Below are 23,578 nucleotides of genomic sequence, written 5' to 3' on the forward strand. Positions count from 1 at the left end.
TGAATAATCCCTCTGCTGGCAAGCTCGACCACCAAATATATCATTAAACGCGCAGCTAATACCATCGGCTAAGCCGCCGGCGAAGGCCGTGACAAGCATTGGCTGCATTATTACCATGGCTATCAATACCACCACCATACACTTTGTGACTTTGACTCATTTTCTTATTGTTGTTGTTATATGGGAGATTGATGGAGTTTGATTGGATGAAGTTAATTAGTGGTTCGAATTGGATCAACCATTTATAATAAAGCCAGATAGTGTAGAATATATAATTTAGTTATATATAATCAAACAGACGTGGTTTCCACATCCATTTCATCATAATTAAATTAGACAGACGTGCAGTGGCTTTTCCTCCATCATAATAATGCATGCTTTGAAATTTAATTTACAAGTATATCTGTATGCCAATGAATAATTAACATGCTGTACATGATTGGTTTTAAACTTTTAATAACTAATTAAATTAATCAAGTTTAATTTAACACGTTTACTCTTGAAGCTAAGCAAAGGTAGGCCTGAGTCAAGCCTTGGATGAACTTAAGCAGTTACAAGATCAGAATTGAAGCGTGCGAATTGAACACCACAAATACAGGTAAGAAACTGGTTTGAAAGCATTGATATGTATGTATGTATGTATGTATGTATGTATGTATGTATGTATGTATGTATGTATGTATGTATGTATGTATGTATGTGCTCGATCTTGCGACTGAGAGGTCTTAATTGTGTGATACATATGTGCCTCGAGCTAAAGGCCAGGTTAATGTTATATTGATATGTATGAGCTATTGTAACAACTTTTTCATAAAAGTTTACTACTCTTTAATTGCTTCTGTGCTTCATATATATGTGATATAGTCACAAGAAGAGTACTTGAATTCAATGTAATTGAAAGATCATGATAGTTAATGGAATTAAACTTGTGCTGTGCCTGCCATTATTCTATGCAAAAGACACATTTTGCAAGATTTGCTTTTGATAATGCTGCTGGTTTATAGTGAGCATGTTGGTTATGAGATTTGTGACTATCAAATACGGGTTAGGGCTACACCCGCAAATTAAGAAAGAGAGTCCACTTCACAAGATTAAAGGGGTTCCATTCCAAAACCATATGGCAATAGGAGGAATAGCTCCTTAACCTTATTAAGTGTTTAACTTTAACTTTCTCTTCTTTTCTCAATGTGAGACACTTACATGTGTTGTTTGGGAAGCTTATACTTCAACAATGACATAAAGGAATGGCTGAATGTATTTGTTGGTTTAGTATTCAAGAGGTCATCTTGATATTAAGTTATCCAAGTTACTCGGTTAATTATCTTGTTGACTTGAATTCTACTCTCACTAATTAAGTATTTATCACTACTCTTTGTTAGTAACGGGTTGTTTACCCGGGTAAACAATTTTTTTTGACTTTTTTAAAAACAAAGTTTTTTTCCCTACAAGACTTGGTGTGAGGAACAAAGTCAACCATTTACTGAATGATGTGTCATTGTGTCCGAACTCCAAAATCAGACCAAAAAATAATTGCGGTACGAGTAGTTGTTACGCCATCATCTTTCTTTCAGCTTTCTTCAACTTCACTCCCTCACTCCATGCGCTTCTCCAACATTCTTTCCTCCAACCTACTCACTAAAACTATATACTTCACACTTTATACTCATTTACCTTCAATTACAACATTATAAGTGAATCCAACAGTTCTTGAGCCCTTGATTTTCAGATTCATAAAGATTGTTTAAGGTCAGTTTTACTCTAAATTTATGCTCAAATTTACTGTATTTAGTATCATTTGTGATTTTAGATCATTGCTTAATTTGTCGAATTAGATACTTTGATAGCTATAAATCAAGATCTTAGATTCTGGGTGTTTGACCAAACCCTTGAAATTAGTACTTTTGCTGCAACTGATAATTAGGGAGACTTTGATATCATGTGAATTTGTGGATTTGAGCAACTGGGTTGTGCAAGATTAGTGGTTAATTGCATTTTCTGAAGTGGGTTTATATCTATTTTGGTTAATTTGTATGAATTGAGTAGTTGATCATGAGGGTTTTGCCAATTTGGACTCTACATGTATTGTTGTTAGTGGTTTTGTTGATTGGGTTTACGAGTTGCAAATTCGATTTGGATTTCGTGGATGCCGAATCTGAGGTGGAAGATGATGATGTTAGAAGAGCCCCCCAATATGATCGGTTAGATGAAGTGAAAAAGGCATGTTCTAAAGTCATAGCATCTGCTACTGAACTGAGAATTGATGACAATGTAATTAGTAAAATTAAGAAAGAGATTTTCTTTGATAATGGAGATTGGGAACAAGAAGGAAATAGTGCACCTTTGTTGCCATTTGATGATAGACCACCGAGAATGTCATCTAGTTATGATTATGATGTATACAACTCTTCTCGTTTGATGCCGCCATATAAGCTTGTATCTTTTAAATTGACTGATGTTAGCGCCCTTAGCGGTGCTCATCGGTCTAAAAAGACCGTAGTTGTCAATGGCTATCTTTATTTGGTGATTACCTCCAGTCTTCCTTTGGCCACTATGAGTGAACAAGTGCTAAAAGGCCCAGAATTTTCCATGTGGAGCCAACATTCTCAGCTTCTTATTAGTCTCCAAGGAGTATATGCTGAATCGAGAAAAAATGGTGGGGAGAGAATGCTGTGTTTGTTGGGTAGCACCATGCTGCCTTCCCGTCAGCCTGATTCTAGTGATTCAGGCTCAAGTGATAATCAGCCATCTCTATTGCAGGATGAGCAAATCCTAATCGTTCTTAACTTTCCAAAGAAAGCTAGTCTAAAGCACAGGGCCATTCAAGGTGAGATGCGGAGTTTGAACTCGAAATCAAGCCCAAAGTACTTTGATAAAGTTAAAATCACATCTCAGATGCAAGCTAATACTCGTGACTATGAATTTAGCTCTGATGAGATTATAGCAAAGGCATGTAATCCATATCCGTACTCAGATACTTCCATAAGTAGCGGCATAGAGCCGTACAAGGGTGCTGACTTTTGTTCAACATTTACAAGAAATTCCATTGATGGGGCTTTTGTAGTTGTGCCTCATTGGCAATGCAATGGCACTGAGGATTTTTGTAGCAAGTTTGGTCCTTTTGCTTCAGATAAACAGATAAACAGTACAGATGGAGGCTTCAAGGATGTGAGAATTCTTGTGCACAACATTATCTGTGCAACTAGAAAAACACGGGATAATGGTCTCATGGCAAGGGTTTCTGCAGTATTTAGAGCCTTTGATGCTCCCAACATTCTGTTCATCGAAAATCAAAGAAGTGGATTGGGAAATATGACGCTTGTTGCTGAGGGGATCTGGAATTCTTCCACTGGACAACTTTGCATGATTGGTTGCCTTGGAGTTGTGGGTGTAGAAGGTGATTACTGCGGTTCTCGAATTTGTTTGTACATACCTCGGTCATTCTCCATTAAACAAAGAAGCATTCTTCTTGGTAGCATATCAAGTATCGAGAAGAGCAATCCCCCTTACTTCCCTTTGTCACTTGAAATGCTTTATCAGAGCTTGGATTACATTTCCGACAGTTACAAATATGCACAGCCATTTTATCACTATTCAAAAATTGATGCTGCAGGAGCTATACTGGAGAAATACGAGCCTTTCAATTTTGGAACTGTCATCAAGAAATCATTGCTGACATTTCCTAAACTCCAGGACTCGGAGGATTATTCTGAAAGTCTCAGACTTCTTGCAGAAGACCTTACACTTCATGTATCAGCTGTCCCTGATCCTATACCTGTTTCTCAGCCTTCAAGAACTGAGATTGAGATGGAGGTGCTTTCTCTTGGTCCCATGTTTGGGCGTAACTGGTTCTCAAATGACTCCACGGCTAGCCTTGAAACTCCTTACCACACAAAGGCTGCATACACTGAGAGGCAGTTGCTTTTGAATGTTTCCACTCAGTTAAAGCTCAGGGGAGGACCTTATAGGAACTTTTCTATGCTGTTTCTGGAGGGAATTTATGATCAACATGTCGGGAGAATGTATTTAATTGGTTGCAGAGATGTCAGGGCCTCATGGAAGGTGTTATATGAGAGCACGGACCTTGAAGGCGGCCTCGATTGTTTGATTGAAGTAGTTATTTCATATCCGCCCACTACAGCTCAATGGCTAGTTACTCCAACAGCTAGCGTTTCCATATCCAGTAAAAGGACAGAGGACGACCCTTTCTACTTTCAGCCAGTCAAGCTTCTCTCTCTTCCTATAATGTACAGAAAGCAGAGAGTAGATATTCTTTCTCGGAGTGGCTTTGAGGGGATTCTCAAGATTTTGACCCTCTCTATTGCCATTGGTTGCATACTGAGCCAACTTATTTATACAAGAGATTCTGCAAGTTCTCTTCCTTACATGTCTCTTGTCATGCTAGGAAGTCAAGTCATTGGATACGCTCTTCCTCTTGTTATTGGTGTACAAGCTCTTTCACGGAACAACAATTTGGAGGATTCTGAAGCTTCTTATGATCTTGAGAGGAGTGAGTGGATCAAGGTAATAGACTATGTTGTGAAGCTTCTTGTGCTGGTGTGTCTTCTACTTACTGTTAGGCTCTGCCAAAAAGTGTGGATTTCTCGTGTCAAGTTACTCTCACAGAATTCTACTGAGACACACCGGATTCCAACTGAAAAACGAGTTCTTGTTATTACTTTGGTCATACACATTGTTGGGTATATAATTGCTTTAATTTCCCATTCCTTGAAGACTGGCCAAACGCCTACTTGGAAAGAGCAATATGTGGACACAACAGGAATCCCTCACACATTGAAGCCTTGGGAAACTCTTTTTCAGGAGTACATAGGTTTGCTTCAAGATCTCTTCCTTCTTCCGCAGTTGATTGGAAACATTTTATGGCAGATAAACTGTAAGCCTCTTCGGAAATCATATTACGTGGGTATCACTGTTGTCAGACTTCTTCCTCACGTGTATGATTTTATTAGAGGTCCAGTATCTAATCCATTTTTCTCAGAGGAATATGAGTTTGTGAACCGAAATTTTGATTTTTACTCTGAGTTTGGGGACATTGCTATACCTGTTTTGGCAATAGGCCTTGCAGTAATAGTGTATATACAGCAACGGTGGAACCAGGAGAAGATCAGAAACACTCTGGCTCTGGGGAAGCATATACTTCCTTCTGGATCAAGAAAGTATGAGAGGCTGCCTACTCAGCCAGTTGAAGCTGAGCTCGTTTCTGGTACCAATAAAAGGAATGCTCAAGAGAGTGAAGAGTGATGTATGTATTATATCAGACAACTCTTAGCTCCCTCATTAACTGAGTTAATTTTGTACTTTCTCCCTTATCTGATACAGTGATTAGTTTTCAATACAAACAATATACACGGATTAAAGTTCTCATTTAGTCTTGTTGTTTTCGGGTTTAGCATAGATTAAGATCGTTAGAATGCTCTGTTTGGAAAATCTTTCTTGTTCAAACTCTTAATTAGGCCTCATTTCTATATTATGTCGTCAAAAAATAATTGGCCATTTTCTAAAATTTAACAAGTTAAACTTTGAATATTTTTCAAGCAATATCTTAAAAGGCTTAAACACCTCCAGTGTTGAGTTACAATTTACAAGTCTTGTAATGAACAGGCAGTGAAACACCCATAAAATGCTGCCAATATTACATGATCAAAATGTTAATATATGATCTTGAAATCATGAATCAAACACTAGCCGGTCGATTCGGAACAACATAATCAACAATAACAAGAGAATCAATAGAATCCCTTACCTTATCTTTCTCATTACCAATATCAGAATTCGTCTCCAAAGAATCCAATTCATGAATCCCACCAAAAACCCCAATTGAGCAAATCTCAAACCCTTTAGCTCTCTCCGGCGAAAAATTCTCACCAACAGTCAATTGTTCAATTCCGCTAAAACTCCCCTTCAATCCGCTAATCACTTGAATAACTTCCCCCTTTTTCCCCTCTTCAACATCTTCTTTAAGCTTAATCAACTGAACTCTAATGGCGGATCCAGGTTTAACCCCAATCGGACCATCGAGATTCTCGGCGACCCAATCGACGGCCATAAGGTCATCACAAATGGGCAAAACGCAGGTTCGAACAGCGGATAGATGATCGGGGTGAGAGGAGTAGTCGGCAAGGTCTTGTTTGGTGCGGTAACGAGAGTGGAGTAAGTGGGTGAAGGAGAGGGAGGAAGAGCGGTTCCGGTGGAGTTTGCCGGCGGAGAGGTGGAGGACCATGGGGAGAGTGGTGAGAGAGTTGAGAGCGGTGAGCATGGTGGAGAGTTGGGTGGTGTTTGCGGTGGGTTTGATGTTGAAGAGGACGATGTGTTCGATGGTGGTGGACATTGTGGCGCGGGTGTAGGAGAGAGAATGGCGGCGGAGGAGAGGGCGGCGCGTGGTGAAGTGGGTGGTGGGTGAGGTGAATTGTGGGGGAGTGGTTGCGCACTGCATTTCGGGTTTTCGATTAGTCAGTGAGTGAGTGAGTGTGACTGCCTGACTGGGAGTTCAGAGCTCTATGGAGTTTTGGATTTATTTTTTTTTTTCCTCCCAAAAAATTGCACATAAAAATGTTAATTCGAATGTTCAGATTGGGTTCAATGAGGTGGGGTCGGGTCCAATTTTAAAATTGAGTCATGTTAAATGTCCACGCGAGTCAAAATTTGAATTCAATATTTTTCGGATTGAATCGAGTCGGATGTGGTTTTAACACTTCTATGCACGAGTAGACTGAGGCGATCAAAATTCGGGCCGGGCCTTAACATAATTCCTCGTGCCCAAACCCGCAAAAAAAGTAGCGGAATTGTCGGACCAAAGCTGGCTTTTTTCGGGTCGAGTTTGGATTTTAAATTAAAAATGCATTTTTAGGCTTGTCTAAACCCGCCCCATATTCAGGCCGGATCGGGTCAGACTAGTAGACCGGGCCAATGTTGATCACCTCTAGAGTAGAGGTATCAAAAACTTAATCAATCTGATTTAAAATCCATCTAAACAAAAACTCAATTCAGGTTTTAACTTGTATCTTATATACAGTAACTAAGAATAACACACCTGAATTTACACCTATAATTACGATGTGGTCAAATTGCCAGTGCAGTGACATGTTGATCTACAATTTACTCAATGAATCAATGATTACTTTTAAAAAAGTAAAAAATTACGAGGTACTCATTGGTTTAAGAACTTAAGATTAAGACTTCAGATAAAGGATTTGTATTGTTGTGTAGTATTCACAAATAATCATAAAAACGTTAAGGCACATTTAATAGACGGTCATTATTGAATTAAGCAGCACTAGACCTCTAGTAGTAGTCAGCCAATATTGGTGGCAGTGGCCGGTGGCTATCATAGCATCATAGGCTCTTAGCTGTTTTGAGTATTACCGTGTTGTTAGCTTGTTGTAGAAATGTTTTTGTTGAGGTAATAACTGAATTCACATTGTAATTTTTTCTTCTTCTAGAACTTTGACTTGCAAAGTGGCAACCTACCATATTTTCTATAACTAGTTGTTGGCGCGCAAATGCGCGTGCCCCCAACACTACGATATGTAATTTGGTTAATGTTAATCGTGTGTGATTATCTTGAATATTCGATATTCGATTTTTTCGGATTGGTTATCCATAATTTTCGGATCAGATACAGATCGGTTTTCGGGTTTTCAAATAGTTTTGCTCAACCATAATTTAGGGGATTAATCGATGCAATTGTATATGAATTGAGCAATAAAAATGTTTTTGATACATGTTTATTACAATCTAATTTATAAGTTTATGATAATTATAAGTTCTATTCACTTAATCGTTATCTTCAAGATTGTTTTTTAATTAACATAAGTAAGTTGTTATTGTATTCAGGGTCGTTTCTGAGATTTCAGAGGCCCATTGGCGACATAATATATTGGGGCCCCAAATTTAATTCTTAGGTTTTGTAATATAGGAAACAATTCTTTTTATTATATGGACAAATAATTTGATTATAGCTTCTTTGAAAAAATTTAACAAAATATCAACTTGCATACAATGTAAAATTAATAAATATATTGTACGATAGCATATAACATTAGTAAACAAATACTACTCCGTACTAATATATAACTTTTTTAAAAATACCTATAAAGGACAATAACAATAACTCTATGTAGTCACTGTAGATACAAATGTCTCATCTACCAAAACAAACAATACTATGATCAATTCTCTCCAACAAATGAAATTGTTCACTGATTTACTCATAATCTATTACACCATTTTTACTATTATAATATAAATTTGGGATGCAACTATATTACGTAAAAACTGAAAAATGGAAAATGATTATGGTTCATTAAGGATGATTAAGTTATTTTATAATATGAATTGAATTACATATTGAATTATGGATTAAGATTTCTTTCAATTGGATAAAAGTTCAAATAGCTAGCTAGATAGTATGATGTTATCTTTTTTTCTTTTTTTTAATAGATGTATCTAATTTCAATGGGCTTTTTTGTAGATTGGGATTTTAATTAAATAATGGAGGGAAAGCATGAACTTCATATCTTTTATAAGATATTGAAAACAAAATATATTAACAAAAATCCTATTATAAGATACTTCATCAAAAACCTGTCAAAAAAAAAATGTTGAAGAAAAATAATTTGAAAAAAGCATTTTATGGGGCTCGAACCCCGATTCCCTCCAAGTATTATCAAATATAACAAACCACCTAGCCACACGCACTACTGTAGAACACATGCTTCCACATTTTTATAATCACTACGTAAGTGGCCTAAAGTACTAACAAGAATGGGGCCTTCTGTCCGTGGGCCTGGGCGGCCGCCCCGGCTGCCCTAGGTCAGATACAAACCTGATTGTATTATTTTACGAAAGAGGTTTTAGGGTTCTGAGTAGTAGATTAAGTTGAATTTAAATCTCGTTATTTAATTAAACATGTATCTCTAAAAGTAATCACTCATCTTCTACAAAAGTGTCTTATTAGTTTCGAACAGTAGAGTAAAATGAAAATGAGTGGAAAAAAAAGAATAATTTAAAAAAGGCGATAAGAAGCAAGTAATAGGGGAACAAGTCCCACCTTTACATTTCTTTATTGTCCTAAAGTGTCCGTCTCTCTTTTCCCTTTTCATTTCCCCTACCTTGTCTTAATTGTTCTTTTTCTATGGATTTGAAAGTTATTGGTCGACTTGCTCTTCTCTCACTCATTCCTTCCTTTATTGGCCCAAACTCTTTCTCCCACTCTCTTTCTTTCCTAATCTTTCTTGTCCTTGTTCTATCCTCTAAGAGGCTGTGAAAAGTATTAAGTTGTACTTGCTCCCTCTCCCCTTAGCCCCACTCCCCCCTACCCTTTTATCTCACCCGACTTCTCTTTATCTCCCTCACTCTTTCAGCCTCCCCCTCTCTCTCTCTTTATCAATTAAGCTATCTCTTACTCGGTCCCTCTCGTTCATTATCACTCTATCTCTTTCTCTCTTTATCGCATTATTTTTCTCTCTTCTAAACCCCCCCCCCCTCTCTCTCTCTCTCTCTCTCTCTCTCTCTCTCTCAATTCTTTTCCAACTCTTCGTTCTCTCTCTTTCTCGCAATTTTGTACACCTAAATTTGTAGGTGCATTATTATGGGTTGTTCGGGTAAGATTTTTCAAATTGTATGATTGTTCAATGTATGTGACTTGGATTCATTTAAATGGAAGAACTATCTCGGGTGCAATTGTATATGCAATAAGTTTGTGCTGGTCAATTAAGTTTGTGCTGGTCAATTGCATATACAATTGCATACAGGTTAAAGGAATCCCCCTCCTTTCTTTATTTCCCTAAACACTCTATTTTTCTCCATCCCCATCTCTTTATTCCTTTTCTCCTTCTTACTCCTTTTAATAGCTTCGTAACCTACAAGTCTCTCTCTCTCTCTCTCTCTCTCTCTCTCTCTCTCTCGCTAACATGCTTAACCGAGTTAATGAACCGATGCTCCAGTCCTTACCTTAAATTGCATACATGGCCTACAAGTTTTTCCTATTCATGGGGTTTTCTGATGCTCCTTACTCTTACCCTAAATCTTCATTTTGTAATTCTGCATTTTTTCAACATCTATTGTCATTCTCTTACAGAGTTTTGTACCAATTTGTCTTCTTAACTCTGTACTTCCATCATCTATCTCCTTCTTTTCCCCTTATCCCTCTTTCTAGATGTCTTCTTCCCACTACTACCTCTTTGCTAACTCATTCTATCACTCTCCTTCTATGGTTCCATTTACTTCACATATAGATGAAAGACGTATCTTTGTTGTGAAACAAATATTATATTAATTACAACTCGAGATTATGAAATCGATTGGTACAATATTCCACGTTAGAAGAAACCTAAAGTTACTATCCTGATAAATAACGTGGTGGTAAATGTTGACTGTCAAATTGAATATGGTGTAATATTTGTAAAATTTCCCTTAAAGACAAGTGGTGTAATAATTTAAAAGAAGTATTTCATAATAATAAATATAATTTCAGCAATTTATAATCTTCAAAATTCCCAAAAAAAAAAAAAAAGTACTGTAATAAATACACGAAACACTTAACAGAACAATATTGTTGACAGGCTCTAGTCATATCACCTAATCAAAAGTAATTCCTAAGTCCTCTAACTAAAATAGATAGGGAAGTAGGGTCGAATCCACCGAGAAACAATGTTCTTTTACTCCTAATTAATTATTATAATCTAAATTATAGAGTAGCCAATTTGTAATGTGTGAATTATACTAATAATTAAACTAAGCAAATTAAACGAGGGAATAATCAATAATAAAAGATCTAGGGTATAGGTTCACCAATAAATAATACTCCAGGGTAAAAATAACAATCAATCATTAATGCATAAATTAACCAGATTATAAAGGGCTTTCACTACGTATTATAATCACAGAATTAATCTACCGATATTAAATCGCATCTCTCGAATCTTGACTTAACCATTTATAGATTAACATGTCTATTGAAACTAAGCCTAAACATCAATTCTCATCTCTCGAATCTCGAATCAATATTGCAAAACTCATACAATTAAACCAGGCCTAATCTAATTGCATAGTATTAAATCAATCAATAGAAAATTAATCAATCATCAATAATCAACAATAATATATTACCCTTTCGTATTATTCATGGATCCCCACAACCCTAAAAATAAATCTAGTCACACATAATTAAATCTAAACTAAACAAGACAATTAAAGGAAACATAATCAAAAGTAATAATTAAAATAAGAAGAATAATAGTATTAAAATAAACTAATGAATCTTAATATGTATGAAAAGAAAACTAAACTAACTTAAAAAGGGAAGGAAACTAATACTACCCCTCGTAACTAGTCTACCACTCCTCCTCTTATAAAGAAAAGGAATCCTATTAAAAGTCCACTAAGAAAAGTAAACCTAGCTTCACTAAAACTAATAATAAACCTGCCAAAATAAATCTAGTAATCAAAGTCCTTAAGCAGCCCAACAATCACGTGCATTCCCACGATGATGATACCAAGATTACAAGATATATTGCTATGATTTTGACAGCCCAGAATGAACCTCACCCAATTAGGCCCGGCAACAATATAAGATATTATTTGGGCTTCTTTCTTTGACTTGAGCTCTTTTAACCCTTCATTTGTTTGATCGGTTGGTCCATATTCCATACACTAGCTTTTAAATCTTAGACTTCTTTACAAGTCGAGCCCTTAATCACCTAATCAAAATTAATTAGCTCGACCTTGGGCTTTAAATATACGGTCATAAAATACGATCCGACTTTAATGTTTTCGTAGTGGCTCAATAAGCTAGGGAAATTAGCATAATTCTACAAATTCCTGTAAAATAATACCAACTCTACAAAAACACTAGAAAACGTATATTAGTAATAAAAATAGCTCGGTAGAGCTCAAATAAGCACAAATATGACCTTGGGATGGGGAATAAAAATATATATAAAATTGACTCATCAATTGTCAAGCATCCTATAGACCTCAGAAACTCAGCTGATTTTTGCATTTGTTCCAGCTCTAATAAGCAAGATAAAATATGTTTTTTTGCCAACTCAAAGCCTTTGCCTTGGGGTTCCTTCAAGCACATAAGAAGGTGGTAGTAATGCTGCAACACACAATGAAAAATGAAGTCTCATTACACTATAGGTTTGATTATTTAATGCAACCATCAAATTGAACAAAAATTTGAGGCAAAATCTTATTATATGCCAAAAAATTCTTAACCAAAAGCTTTACCTTCCCTGAAAATTGCAATTTAGTCACTATGTTAGTGAATTTGTATTGGGTATTACACTTAAAATAAATTTTACACATGCATTAGCACACAGCAACATAAATAGAGGCATGGATTCCGAAGAATATTGCAGAGCTTGATGTATCCGTAAATAAAAAGACATGAAAGATCAAAGGTCATCAATAAGAACGATTGTCCTCTCAATATATGCAGAGAAGGCAAATAACGGAAAACATCCAGGGCCATTGTATTATACTGTATACAAGCTTAAGTGGCAGAGCAAAAAACAAATCCAAAATAGCACAACACTCAAGTCTCTCTTGTCACATTTCTCCTGATGGTCTGATGTAAGATTGGCAATTAGGGGAATTTATAAATGTAGCAAGAGTATATAAGTTAAGACCTTACGAAATCGTAAACGGCACAACAGAGCTCGGCAAAAACCCTCCTCTAAATTTGGATTAGTCTGCAATGGTTCTTGATCTGCATTCCAAGAACCTAAGCATGTCAGCAGTAAACCAAACTACTTATAACGACATTAAACAATTGACATAGGTTGCAGTAAGAGCAGCAAGCATCATGCATAGCTTTTGCCTGAAGACGTTTACAAAGAATAAGCAAGTGAACCTTTTAGCCATTCCGTATTACCAAATTTAAATTATTACTTCAGATGAAATAAAGAATCTAATTTACATTGAGAACCTTTCACAATTAACAGTCACATTCACAGACAAATTGCTTAAACATAAACCAAGTCTATTAAGAATCCAAACAAATCTTAGAAAAAAAATTCAATTAACTAAACAGTTGCACAGCTAAATCTGAAAAAGACATGCAACTTGGAACAAAGGCAGTTAAGCCACAATATGCCTAAACTAAAACCAAAATTTGCACGCATTTGATAGAAAAATAAGCATTAAAATACAAAACCCAAAGCAAATTTAAGGAGTAAGAGATAACCAAGAGAAATCCTTGCTTCTCAGGAGTCCGGTAATATCAACATTGACTGTGGTTTGGACCTAAAGAGGGCAACAACAAAAAATCAATTCAATCCACCATAACAAATTTAAAACAAAAATCTATTTACAACCTGCAAAATTACAAGATACAGAGGATTATGCATTTATATCGGTGGTAGAGTATGGAAAAAGATGACAGTTCAACACTTGACTGTAACTGTGAGGGGGTGAGGCCCGTGAGGATGAGAGTGAGTGTGAGGTTAAATGCAGTTTTTTTTTTTTTTTTTTTTTTTTTTTTTGCACTTTTCAAACAGGAGGTGACAAGAGTAGCCACATGCAAGTTGTGACTCTTAATAGCATATGACTAAATATTCAGACAATAACAAAGAGTTGTAGATAATTAACACTTGTTTTGGACCAATAATATGATGCATTAAAATTAAAAAGCTAATACTTGGACATAGACAAATCTGTACACAGACATCCCTCCCAAATACATACAAACCAACCTAAAAACGATGTATTAAAACACTTTGATACATGTACCTGAGCAGAAATACCCTACCCAAAAAGGGAGGAAGGGTGGGGGGGAAGGGGAGGAAAAGCATACAATAATTCAAAAAGCCCCAACTTTGGCAAGGTATGAGTGAGAAGAAGACAAAGGATGAATGGGAACAATTGCCAATGCAATCAGCACCAGAAAAAACCCCACGAATCCAACAATTTAATAGTCAATTCAGGATAAGCAAATCACTCACTTGCTCTTCAATTTGCCCCAAAAGGTGGATAATCATCTCAAAATCTCCCATTTCTCAAAACGCTACCCAAATTAGCTCATATCTATATAAAGCATATAACATATGACACAAAACATCATAAAATTCACAAAATGAGAGCACCAAATCATGCAAATCAAAGATAAAAAAACTTTCCAAAAAAACAACCATCAGAACTATAATTAAGGGAGACTAATACTAACACTTTCCTTACCACCAGTAAAACTCTGAGCAGCAGAACGACCACCATCAAACTCACTTCCTGAAACGCTGGTAACCATATTCCAATTTAGATCAGCAAAATTCCGAACACCTCTGACACGACAGCAACTCATGGAATTCTGACTTTGTCATCGTCGTTCTAGCAAAACCATCAATTAATAATCAGACACAACCCTTCATTAAAATAAAAATAAAAAACCCCAATACTTATGGATTGTTCGGGTAAGATTCACTATCGATGAATTCATAGATTTCCTAGATTATTGTTGGATTCACTGTCGATGAATTAAAAAAAAAAACCTCGCCGATGAATTCATAGATTTCCTAGATTATTGTTGGATTTTTCAAAGAATTTGGGAATAAATAAGAGACTACATAAGGAATTTGGTACTTTTTTCAGTCATGTAATTTTTTTTTTGGTAAAGTTAGCTTCTCCTAATTAAGAAAATGGAAGAAAAGAGGAGATTAAGCAAACCATGAATTCCATTTTTTAAAGAGTAATGAACTGATGATGCAAGGCGATAAAAGGGTTAGCCTAAAGTTGATTGAAAGTTGTTTTAAAAAAAAAAAACTGATTGAAAGCGAAGAAAACCTAGATATTTAATAATTAAGAAACGCTATAAAAAGAGGAGAAATTTGGCAAGTGTACCTATAATTGTTGGATAGGAGATTGGCGATGTCGTATTTCATCCAATTCTTCTAATTGTTAAGACACCGCCCTTGGATTTCACCGCTGCTACTCCGTTTTTGCGATGTAAGCTATGCCCAAGAATTGTAAAATGGAGGGAGGAGAGAGAAAGAAAATGGAGCAGGAAATGAACGGAGAGGAAATGATCAAAGGAGAGAGTAAGCAGCACCGCCATAAATGAATGATGGAGCAGAAAATGGGGAAAAAACACCGACTAAAGAGGAAATAACAAAAGGGTTGGGGGCAGTAGAGTAATAGCTGTTAGAGCAGTCTTCATAATAGGTTTTGTGAATGATGGGAAATTAGTCCCACATTGGTAGAATAGAAGTTGGTTATATAGGTTAGTCTATATAGCTAAATGTTGATGGAAGTTCCATATTGGTAGAATAGAAGAAGTTAGCTTGTTCAATTCTATTTAACCTGTTGTTGGAAAAGCTCCCACATTGGTTGAATAGAGGATATTAGCTTACTCTATTCTATTTAACTTGATGTTGGGAAAAAATTCCCACATTGGTTAAATAGAAAAGTTTAGCTTGAAACTAGTCTATAAGTTACTCTATTCTATTTAATTTGATGTTGGGATAAAGCTCCTTCATTGGTTAAATGGAAATTTTAACTTGAAGCTAGTTTAATATTTGGAGCATAACAAAATTTTAACGTGTGTAATGGTTTATGACCATGGGCCCGATCGGGTGGGCTTTGCCCGGTCGGACGCGAACATATACTCTGGAAAATAATATTTGCTCGCCTGATAGAGCTAAGTTAGCCCGGTCGGGCGCGAGAGCAAACTTATTTTCTGAAGTATAGATGGCCCGACCGGGCAGGCTTTGCCTGATCGGGCGTGAGCCTAGTTAAAAGATTTGTCCGTTTATTTGCCCGATCGGGCGAGTGTAAGCGGTAAGTTTCCTACGGTTAAATTGATTAGGATAATAGTGACTATTCATTAAAAGTCATATCATCTTAATTAATTATTTTTTGGAAATAGTGACTCTTGGATTAGAAAGGCTGTTCATTATATATTTTAATGGCTCCAAAGTTTTTAACTTACTTTTCACTTTTTATCTTCTTCTTTTTCTATTCTAATAGTTCTCAAAAGTGTTCTTTGGGAGTACATTGCTTTAATTGATTTCGAACTTAGGGAAAATTTTGGAAGCATATTAACCGGTAACTCATAGCAATCATAGTGGGGGTTAAAATTGCTTTAAGGACAGTGTAAACACGTCCCTAATTTTTCATCCCCATAATTATTTTCTAACAATAGCACCAAGATTCACTATTCATAAGTACAGTAGAGTGCATGTTGATGGAAGTTTTAATCTTTATATGAGTTATAGATCTGAGCAGCTGACCATTTGTAAATTGTGTTGACAAATATACCATATCTTTCATAACCTGAGTTAACCATTTGTAAATTGTCTTAACAAACATTGAATGATTAAACCCAATGAGTATAAATAAGTACTTATATGAATCTATTAAATATATATTAAACCAAACATTTTTCTCCTTAAAGAAAATGAATATGATAAGAAGTTTGAAAAAGAAAGACTATGGATAATTAAGCATACATTGATTGATGTGTGATTCTGTTATAAATCAAATTGACCTGACCTGACCTGAACGGATTATAATCCGAAACCCCTTGTTCTGCCTTTTTGGGACCCTATTTCTCCAATTTCTCATCTTTAGAGATATGAACTAAAAGGCCCAAACAAGTAAGACCCTTAAACTCATAGCCCAAACAAACAACTTTTGCAACTTTAATTTACTTCACCATCCCAAATCAATAATCTACAATCCCATATCCAAAACCAACAAAAATAAAGATAACAAAATCCATCCATTCATTCATCCACTCATCAAACTAACAAACCGAAAAAGAAAAAAAAATTAAAAAACAAAAAATACAATGAACACCACTAAATTCCTCCATACCCAACTCTTAAAATCACCATTAACACCCCTTATTCAATTCTCACAACCAAGATCACTCCCAATAGTTCATCTCCCTCCTATTCGCAGCGCGAGCAATGGCCAAAGCAACAACGAACAACCATCAGTTCCTCCATTAACACCGCCGGAAACGGTGGAGATAAAGTTTCGTAGAGGATCAAGAAAGCGGCGACGACAACAAGAGCTTCAAGAATCCGGTGAAGTACCAATGATGAAGGCAGTGGCAGATAAGAAAAAATGGGAAGAAATGAGTTTGTCTGAAAAGGCAATAGAGTTGTATATGGGTGAAAAAGGTTTTCTCTTTTGGGTTAATAAATTTGCTTATGCTTCTATTTTTATTATTATTGGAGGTTGGATTTTGTTTAGGTTTGTTGGTCCTTCTTTGAATCTTTATCAGTTGGATACTCCTCCTCTTTCTCCTGAAGCTGTGCTCAAGGGTTAATTAGAGGTTAATACAAGGATTAATTATGGGTTATAATGATAATTATGCCTATTAATTTTGTTTTTATGTATGTGCTGTTCATCGGTTTTTTAAGGTCAAGAGGCAATAAAATTGAGAGATTATACTTTTACTTCGGATTTTTTCGACATTTTAAGTTTATAATGGACTAACGGTGAAAAAAAATGTTAACACTACATAATTTAATTTATATGGACTCGAGAATCTATTCTATGATTCACTTTTAAGGTCTCACTTTAATTAATTCAAAATTTAGCTCTTAATATCGAATTTGCACAAAGCATAAGTAAAATGATCATCTTTTTGGATACTTTAATGTACTAATTTACTCTCGTGTTTGACCCAATTTGAATTTAAATTCGAGCAAACAAGCCTCAACAAAATTATGTTTGATAATTTATTTTATAGTGTATCAATTAATATACTCTCTACACTTTAGCTTTGTTCAGTATATTGTTTGATTTAACTATGACTCTATAAAAAGGAAGGAAATATAAGCAATTTCTAGATCCTAATTAGCATCCTCTGGGGTGGGGTTTGCGTACACACAAACAACATATAAGAACTTTGAATAATTACTCAAATTTACATAAGAATTTAGTTTTGAAGAGTCAATATAAACCACAAACATTCTAATGCAGGACGAGCATTATATTCACCCTTGAGGACCTTGACCCTTATAATTTTATAAAGCAACAGGTTTATTTTTTAAAAACATAGGCCAACATCAGCTTAAATCTCTTTCATATAGGGTTTCAACATAGCAAAACCATAAGCACACCACTGACCACCTAAACTTACAATTGTTGGTATCTCGGACAAATTCCTTAATATTGTTACATGTTGCTTGGAAAAATAATGTCCTATGTCAAACTCAAATGAACCTTAGCTAAAAACTTTTTTTTTTTTAATTTCAAATACATAAAAGAAAAATAAAAGAATAAGCTTATGCGTGACTAATTTTAGTTCATTATATTAACAAGTTTTATTATATCTAAAAACCAAAAACTAAAATTGACAGTAATACCAAACAAGCCTTCAAGTTCCGATCTTCATATATATATATATATATATTGGGCCTAAATGTATGTCAATTTCTTCATTGATTATCAATTGTTAGTCAAATGACACTTTTTGTATTGATGTGCACCATGAGCACTATTAAAGCGAACGAACGGTCTATTTGCATTGTAAAGTGTTTTCTAGCCAACAAAAATAAATTAGATAAAATTAGGAAGCTGTTTCTGGAAACTGTTACAAAGTAATTACAATGAACTTAGAAAAAAAAAAAAAAAGATAGTCGTTTTCTTCATGAATGATAATGGGAGCCGAGGTATCAAATCACAAACAAAGAAAATCGTTCCGTTCTTACGTTATAACACTTGAAGATGATATCTAGCACCAAAATCACTGAAAGATAACATTAGAAAAAGTTCACAATTCATCATCACTCCACAAAAACACACATCACAAATATGGGTGTGACAATTTTTTCTACGCATGCAATTGAATATTACAACAACCTATAGTAAATCCACTATGTAGAGTAACGGTCCATCAACATTCTTATTAATCTTATAGATATTTCCAACAACGTTAAATTTTATTTTTCCCAAGATTCCATTTTTAATAATGCTTGATAAAATTGGGCAACTAGGAAATGGTCGTCGACCTAAACGTTCTTATGTACTATTATAATTTACTTTTAAATATATGAAATTTAAGGTGATTTGGAATCTAGGATGATATATTAGGTGCCAAATACGGTATAAAATGAAGAAAATTCTCTTAGGTAAACTAATCGAATGTTTGAAGATTATTTATTGTGAGATTGGAAGATGTGAACTCTTTTGTCATCTTATTTATGCTTAGTTCAACAGTTCAATCCACTAGGCTACTATGCTAATTGGATATAGGCCCATTTACAAAATAATTTGTAATATTTTCCTCATCCTACTTTACATTTTTAATTACTTTATTTATAAATTTTTTTTTTTTTTTTTTTTTTTTTTTTTTTTTTTTTTTTAACTCCTTATTCGTTTGGTCACATTTTCATATCTGAAAAAACCATATAAAAGTACATACCTCTAATAATTACGCAAATCAATCTATCTATCTAACTACATTTTTTTAAATATAGAATCCATCTAATTAACTACATCAAACTACTCTTAATTACTCCCTTCCTTTTGTACTCTTTCTTTGAGCCAAAAGATCCGTATCAAGCTCATCATTGACAAATAAAATAAAACATGAGTCAAGAGGAAATACTACCTCCATTTCTTATTATTGCAATAATAGATTTTTTTTTCAAAGTGCAACGATAGAATGTTTATATAACAAATAATATCCATTTATTGCAAATAATGAGAAAGATATCTAGTATCAAAAATGGGTGACGCTCTTTTCTTATAGAACATATCATTTTGTACGTTGACACTAAGACCAAAGTCACACCTTTGACTACTTGACTACTTTGCCAATTTGTTAGTGTATGTAACTATGTATAGAGGGGAATTATGAAAAAAAAATACAATTTGATAAATAACATATGTTTATCAAATGATATAGGTCCTATAATTGACCAATTTACAAAAATGTCATCTTGACTAGGTAAAATTGATGATTTGCTTACAATTTTGCCAAATGGAATAAAATAGGGCTTTTTCAGGATCAATATTAAAATTGTTGGCCAACATCTCGTAACTAGGTTTATATGTAAGCACATAACTTGATCTTAATACTTTATTTTTATAAAATAATACATCTACCTTTGACAACAAGAAGACCGCATAGCGCAGTGGATTAGCGCGTTTGACTTCGGATCAAAAGGTCGTGGGTTCGACTCCCACTGTGGTCGATTGTTTGTTTTCATGATAATTTTTTAAAAAAAAACTATTTTATGTCGGCCACATTATTTGCTACTATAAGATAAAGATTTAAGCTACCCTACGTAGTACGTACCTCCTTCGATTATAAATAAATAACACTCGCCAATTTTATAATTAAATAGTACTCCACTAGTTTTTGGTATACTTTAAACGAAGATAATGCAACGACATATAAAATGGATTATGGATGATGCTAATTGATATAGTTGATCCATGATGATACACTAACCTTTCTATTTATACAAGTATATGTTACATAACTCGATCTTACTATAACAACAAATTAGAACTAGTAGACATATTACTGAGTATTTTACCAAGAAGATGATAAAATATACAATAAAATTTATTACTCAACCTTGTTTGTATGATCACCAGAAGGTCCAGTAACACTAACAAGAATGTCACTGAAACGACGTTGATCGGTGTGCTTGTTTGATGATGACGACGAAGACGATGATGATGCATCTAACAAAGGCCTGACGAGAAGAGGAAGTGAAACACCAATAGTAGCAATGAGGCAAGATGCAGCTATAACCGGCTCTTGTGCCACTAATCCTCTCAACTTCTCCATTATTCTTCCTCCCATTTGCTTATGTAGCATTATAATAATATGTTATTATAATTTATCTATTTTGAAAAATTATGTTATTAAATTTTATATGTACAATTTGTGGTAACTTTTAAGTTGTTTGGAATATATATAGCTAAATAAGGTGCTTTTAATTTGATACACTATATAATTCGTTGAGTTTGATATAGACATATGATGGTAGTAGAACCCTCTAGCTTTAATATAGTCCTATAAGATGGTAGAAGCTTCATGCAACTCCACTTAAAAAATATTTTTAAAAAATAATAAATTAAAAAGTGCATGTGAAAACTTATTTGACGAGAACACAAGTATCTTCACTATTTATTGACGAGCAAGGAGTTTTATCAAATAGACAAATACGAAGTACTTCCTCCTTTTTTTTTTTCTTATTTGCATCACTTTTTTTTTAAGGATGTTTTTTTTTTAAAATGCATCATTTTTATATTTGGTAACTTTGTATTATATTTTATCATTTCTCTCTCTTACTTTAAACCCCACTCAAATTATTTTATTATTTCTCTCTCTTTCATAGTCCCCACTTTAAATAATAAAAATATATATTCTCTCTCACATACTTTCTTTTTCATGGTTCCCATCTTATTTTTACTACAATAAATTATTCACCCACTCACAATATTATATTATTCTCCTAAAACTTTGTGCATTATCAAGTGATCAAATAAAAAAAAAAACGGAGGGAGTAGTACTCCACAATAATAATGAGTAAGACTAAGAGCGAAAAAACAATTAAAACTTTAACATAATTGTTTATCTTAATTTTCTCGAAAACTAAATAATTTACATAATTATTGAAAAAAAAATTTGATAATTAAATATTTGTACTTGCAAATAAAGTGCGTTGGTGTAACTAGTACAGAAATTGAAATTCAGCCTTCATTTTAATGGAGGACTAAATTCTTAGTCATGTAGTCTACAACTCTTACACGAGGAGACATTAATATTAAATTATACTGTAACAAAAGTGATCGATCCGATGTAACTAAACAATCACAAGCTAGGAGATGAGATAACTAATCAAGGGTGCATTTGATATAATTAGATGCATCGCTCCTTCACAATTATCATCAAACACCATCATTTAAAAATAAGAATGACATTGAAATTTCAATTCCATGACAATAACAACGGAAAAAGTTTAGGAGAACTTTTTGAAATCTCGATGATGCATGGGATGACATCATTGAAGGAGAAAAAAAAATTAATAGGGAATGATTGATATCATAATTCGAATTGTTTATTTTCAAATTTTATGAAGAACACTCAACTTTGTGACTATATAGGTAGTGAAGGAAGAAAGAGATTTTGGATTCAAACCACTTAAATAGGTCAATTGATTTGTCAGTCAAAGGTAGGTTTTCGAACCTAGCGAGGCAGCGGAGCTGTTAATTTTTTAAGGTGGCCGTTGTCGTTATCAAAATACTAGTCACAACTGACATTAATGAATGAAGATATATGACATACATTGATCGAAGTAGAACATTAGAAACACACTACGCTACATAATTTGAATGAGGTATTTTATAATTTTGTACTGAACTTGAATGCTGAAACATGTTATACGATGTATGTTATATATTACACATATAATAATATGAGTACAGAGTATATAGCTTCTTATACATACATACATGTATATGTGGAGATCTAGTTAGTTATAAAGAACCGCCAATATGGAAGATGTAATAAACATATTTGAATGTACTTGGCTTCAAACGTGTTAAAGTTGACCAAACACATGCATGCAAAGGGCTAGACTTGGAATGATTCACTCAAACAACAACGTATCAATTTTGGTCAAAAGTCAATAAAATCTTCTCCTCTTAAAAAAAATAAATAAATAAGTCAATAAAATGCTGTATGTCTCCCATCTAGAAGGAAATGTGTGCTAACGAAACGTGCCCAATTAAGAAGCGGATTGACGGTGGACTATTTTTCTTTTGTGGGGAATATTTCTAAAATTAGTAAAACGTCAAAGCTGAAAATTTTAATTATACAAAAGCTACTACGTTATTAAATTAGTTTTGGTCCAATGTACAATTCTGCATTAAATTTCATGTTGTACCAACAGAATATGTACCAACGGTGATACGGTCAGTGTGTAATTTACCGACTTTTTTAGATAACTTATCGACTGTTTCAAAACATCATTTTTTTTTTTTGGTATTTAGATAATTTAAAGTGAAGGAAGTGTTTTATAACTTTTATTATACTTCCATTCAAAAAAAAAAAAAAGTGTTTTATTATACTATAAATATTATTTTCAAAGTATCATATTTTATTTATTTATTTTTGTTAACTAATATATTAGATAGTAAGAAAAAAATAATCTAAAAATATTATTAGTCAAGATCAAACGGTAAGCAAATGTAAAACCCAAAATGTTACAATTATTCTTTCTCAAAAAAAAAATGTTACAATTATTGAAGAAATATAATTATACCCATCCAAAAAATAGTACTACGGAAGTGGCTATGACGCTATATATGTCACTATGTGTGGGGCAATTGGCCGTAGGAAATATATTACGAATATATTAATCATTTAATCGTTTCTTGTGTTTAAAAATGATTCTTCACTAGATTACTAATGTGTTATTCAATCATAATATCATATAGGCTATTGATATAGGCTGAGTAATGTATGATATATAAGTTAACAAGTAAAAATGATAGCTTCCTAACTTATTTCTTTTTAACTTTCCATACTTTCTCCAATTTTTAGAATTGAGAATTCTTTTTTAAAGTACAACCTATCATAATCAATGCA

The 23,578-nt window shown here is 34.0% G+C and overlaps 3 protein-coding genes, 1 long non-coding RNA gene and 1 other non-coding gene across 5 annotated transcripts; 3 read left to right on the forward strand and 2 right to left on the reverse strand.

The window, feature by feature from the left end:
• The first annotated feature begins 1,473 nt into the window (after nucleotides 1–1,473).
• Nucleotides 1,474–5,516, forward strand: LOC110698717. The gene has a single exon (XM_021876226.1). It carries the CDS (start codon nucleotides 2,050–2,052, stop codon nucleotides 5,257–5,259), a length of 3,210 nt encoding a protein of 1,069 aa, XP_021731918.1. The 5' UTR covers nucleotides 1,474–2,049; the 3' UTR covers nucleotides 5,260–5,516.
• A 40-nt stretch (nucleotides 5,517–5,556) lies between these two features.
• On the reverse strand, nucleotides 5,557–6,729 carry LOC110698718 (stress-response A/B barrel domain-containing protein UP3-like). Its single transcript, XM_021876227.1, has one exon. The coding sequence runs from the start codon at nucleotides 6,449–6,451 to the stop codon at nucleotides 5,693–5,695; it is 759 nt and encodes a 252-aa protein (XP_021731919.1). The 5' UTR covers nucleotides 6,452–6,729; the 3' UTR covers nucleotides 5,557–5,692.
• Nucleotides 6,730–11,151: 4,422 nt separating this feature from the next.
• LOC110698720 lies at nucleotides 11,152–15,235 on the reverse strand. The gene is made up of 5 exons (XR_002506782.1): nucleotides 14,854–15,235; nucleotides 14,197–14,343; nucleotides 13,208–13,266; nucleotides 12,250–12,730; nucleotides 11,152–12,118 (listed from the first exon to the last, which is right to left on the reverse strand). It is a non-coding gene; the product is annotated as an uncharacterized LOC110698720 (long non-coding RNA).
• Nucleotides 15,236–16,526: 1,291 nt separating this feature from the next.
• LOC110698719 lies at nucleotides 16,527–17,417 on the forward strand. Its single transcript, XM_021876228.1, has one exon. It carries the CDS (start codon nucleotides 16,802–16,804, stop codon nucleotides 17,285–17,287), a length of 486 nt encoding a protein of 161 aa, XP_021731920.1. The 5' UTR covers nucleotides 16,527–16,801; the 3' UTR covers nucleotides 17,288–17,417.
• Nucleotides 17,418–20,091: 2,674 nt separating this feature from the next.
• TRNAR-UCG lies at nucleotides 20,092–20,165 on the forward strand. Its single transcript has one exon. It is a non-coding gene; the product is annotated as a tRNA-Arg (tRNA).
• The last annotated feature ends 3,413 nt before the right edge of the window (nucleotides 20,166–23,578 follow it).

Source organism: Chenopodium quinoa, unplaced genomic scaffold, assembly GCF_001683475.1.
Source record: "Chenopodium quinoa cultivar QQ74 unplaced genomic scaffold, ASM168347v1, whole genome shotgun sequence".
Classification (NCBI taxonomy): Eukaryota; Viridiplantae; Streptophyta; class Magnoliopsida; order Caryophyllales; family Amaranthaceae; genus Chenopodium; species Chenopodium quinoa.